Raw genomic sequence first — 2490 nt, forward strand, 5'->3', positions numbered from 1 at the left:
CTCTAAACGGATCATTCTCTGTGAACTAATCTTTCGCCTCGTTCTCGCAGATTCGTTTTATTTGTCACGTGAAAGAGCTCGGGTCTTTTTTGCTCTCATTCATCTTCACATTGTGGTGTGTTTTTATTTCTTAGCTTTTCGCATGGTTTTAATTGCTTATGGCATTTTGTGTACTTTGTAGACTTTGTCAGCGGAAGCAAACCATGTTGCCTTCAGTATTTAGTGTCGGAGAACCGCAGCCTTCTTTACAACGCCCACAATAGGGCTAAAGCGCCACCTGCTGTAAAACCAATGAGATGATTAGTTCAAGATTCGTTCACGACTCGTTCATTTTACTGTTCGAGAGTCAAAGATTCGAATCAATAAAAAGAGTCGGTCTTCCCATCACTACATCCTTTACTTCCCTCTCACTCCGCACCTCCAGCCACACACACAATCTCACCACGCCTCCCCACTCCCTGAACTATTAACCTTTTCAAACCATGAGCATAACGAAATGAGTATTACAATATGAAAAGAAAAAAGTGTGTGTGTGTGTGTGTGACACCGCACATACATAAAGGTTAAAAAAAGGTCCGAGATCACATATCACATCACATATAATTTGCATATTGATGGAATGGACAGTAAATCGTCTCGTTCCCAATACACGCTCTCGTCTTATTGCAAGATGTTCTAACAACACTATCGCTGCAATTGTTAATAACGTTTCTTCAACACTTGTTGCATTCTTTCACATCCACCCATATAACTGCAAACACGTTTATGAGTTAATCATCCATGAGTGTGTCTCTGATGTGCACATCACTCTGATGACTACTTGTTTTTTTGTTTTTTTTTACATTATTAGCAGTTTCCCAGCATCAGCACTAAGTGTCGCTAAAGGCTGACAGCTGTAGAAACGTGTGTACGGCAGCTCTGGAGCTGTCGTGAGGACCGCACATTTCTACGATCAGCTTGCAAGACCTGTGACTATCCCAGATGGGCTTTTTTAAAAACAAAAAGAGGCCAACAAAGGGAGGGCAACAGGAGTTTTGGACAAACTTAGGAGGATCTTTAACCAACAGCAGATAATATTTAATATTGTCTTATTTAACTGAAAAAAATATGAAATCTTTACAATTATAACAGGCGTGTAACTTGTCTGAAAAAATGACCAGGGAAACTTCTGATTCGCTGCCTTAAACACTAGATGCCATTTGCTCAAAAGTTGTAACATGATTGGTGTAAATGCTCCAAAGACCCGCCTTCTTTGCTGCCAACGTCACACAGGCGCTGAAACTCCGGTAAAGTAGTGATGTTTTGGTTGTCCATGCCGTCGCTTTCACCTCCATCCACGCTTCACTGAGGCTTCTCTTTCACAGGAGAGCCCCGGTGAGCGACTCCACACGCATGGAGGTGACCTCGGAAGGTGTGGCGGTACCGCTGGAGATGTCACCTGTTCCGGAGGAGGACGACAGTTTGAACAGTGACTGTGATTACGAGAGCCTACATGCTCATGTCTCAGTGGTCAACCACATGACAGCCGGAGCCGTGGCTGGTATCCTGGAGCACACGGTGATGTACCCCGTGGACTCTGTCAAGGTAACGCCGTCACACGTAGGCTTGTTTAAACGGGCTACAACACTACTGCTAACATTCTGGTAGTAGTTGCTAACCCTTATTAGCTTTAAAAAGGTTCAAAATGCTGTGCACAGTTAGCAGCAGCGTTAGCTCATAGAGGCTCAATAAACACAGAGCCCAAGGAGGTCAACGTTAAACATTGTATCACTGGCTACTAAATAATCTTAACTTGTGAAATATGCACACACTTTTCGGCTTCGAGGTGTCCAGGAATAGAGGACAAAAACGTTCTTTTCTAAACGTACTTCCCAAGTGCTTTGAGAAAGGAGCTATATTTAATTAGCAGACATAATTAAAACTAAGTATTTCATAACATTTAAGAAAAACTCAAGGTCAAATTAAGCCCATTAATATAAGCCCCTTTAAGAACTGACTTGATTCAAAAACAGACGTGAAGTTAAAAATCTTCAATATATGCATTACAAGAACTGTGTGGTTTTGTATTTAACCCTGTAAAACCCAAACCATTAAATAATTAACAGAAAATTCAAATTATTTAAACTTAGACCCTTTATTGGTCCCTCTGAACAAACAAACAAAAATTCAAATATCATTTTCCATATATGAGTTTCAATTTGTATCATATTTGATACATCGGGTCACAATGCTCAAAGATTCCTTTTTCCTGAACAAACAAAAACATAAATAAAACTCCAACAAATCTAACAAATTTGTAAATCCAAATATAAAAAGTGCTACCATAATGCAGTAATGAGAAATCCACTAATGGAACTGGCTGGGTGGAAGTCTGGAAAACATATTATATATATTTATATTATATATATATTTATATATATATATATATATATATACATATATACACTGCCTGGCAAAAAAAAAGTCACCACCAAACAAAAGGGTCATACA

At 39.5% G+C, this 2490-nt stretch overlaps 2 protein-coding genes across 4 annotated transcripts in view; one reads left to right on the forward strand and one right to left on the reverse strand.

Annotated features, from left to right (window-relative positions):
* The window catches only part of LOC103397188 (glutamine--fructose-6-phosphate aminotransferase [isomerizing] 1-like), a 561006-nt gene that overhangs the window by 232386 nt on the left and 326130 nt on the right, over positions 1-2490 (reverse strand). The gene's annotated exons all lie outside the window — the stretch shown is intronic.
* Positions 1078-2490, forward strand: part of LOC103397178 (mitoferrin-1-like) — a 12921-nt gene continuing 11508 nt past the window's right edge. Inside the window, exon 1 of the mRNA XM_008335405.2 lies at positions 1078-1584. Coding sequence (XP_008333627.1) covers positions 1393-1584 — 192 coding nt within the window. The 5' untranslated portion in view covers positions 1078-1392. The remainder of the gene's footprint in view (positions 1585-2490) is intronic.

The sequence above is a fragment of the Cynoglossus semilaevis genome, chromosome W, assembly GCF_000523025.1.
Source record: "Cynoglossus semilaevis isolate Cse_v1.0 chromosome W, Cse_v1.0, whole genome shotgun sequence".
Classification (NCBI taxonomy): domain Eukaryota; kingdom Metazoa; phylum Chordata; class Actinopteri; order Pleuronectiformes; family Cynoglossidae; genus Cynoglossus; species Cynoglossus semilaevis.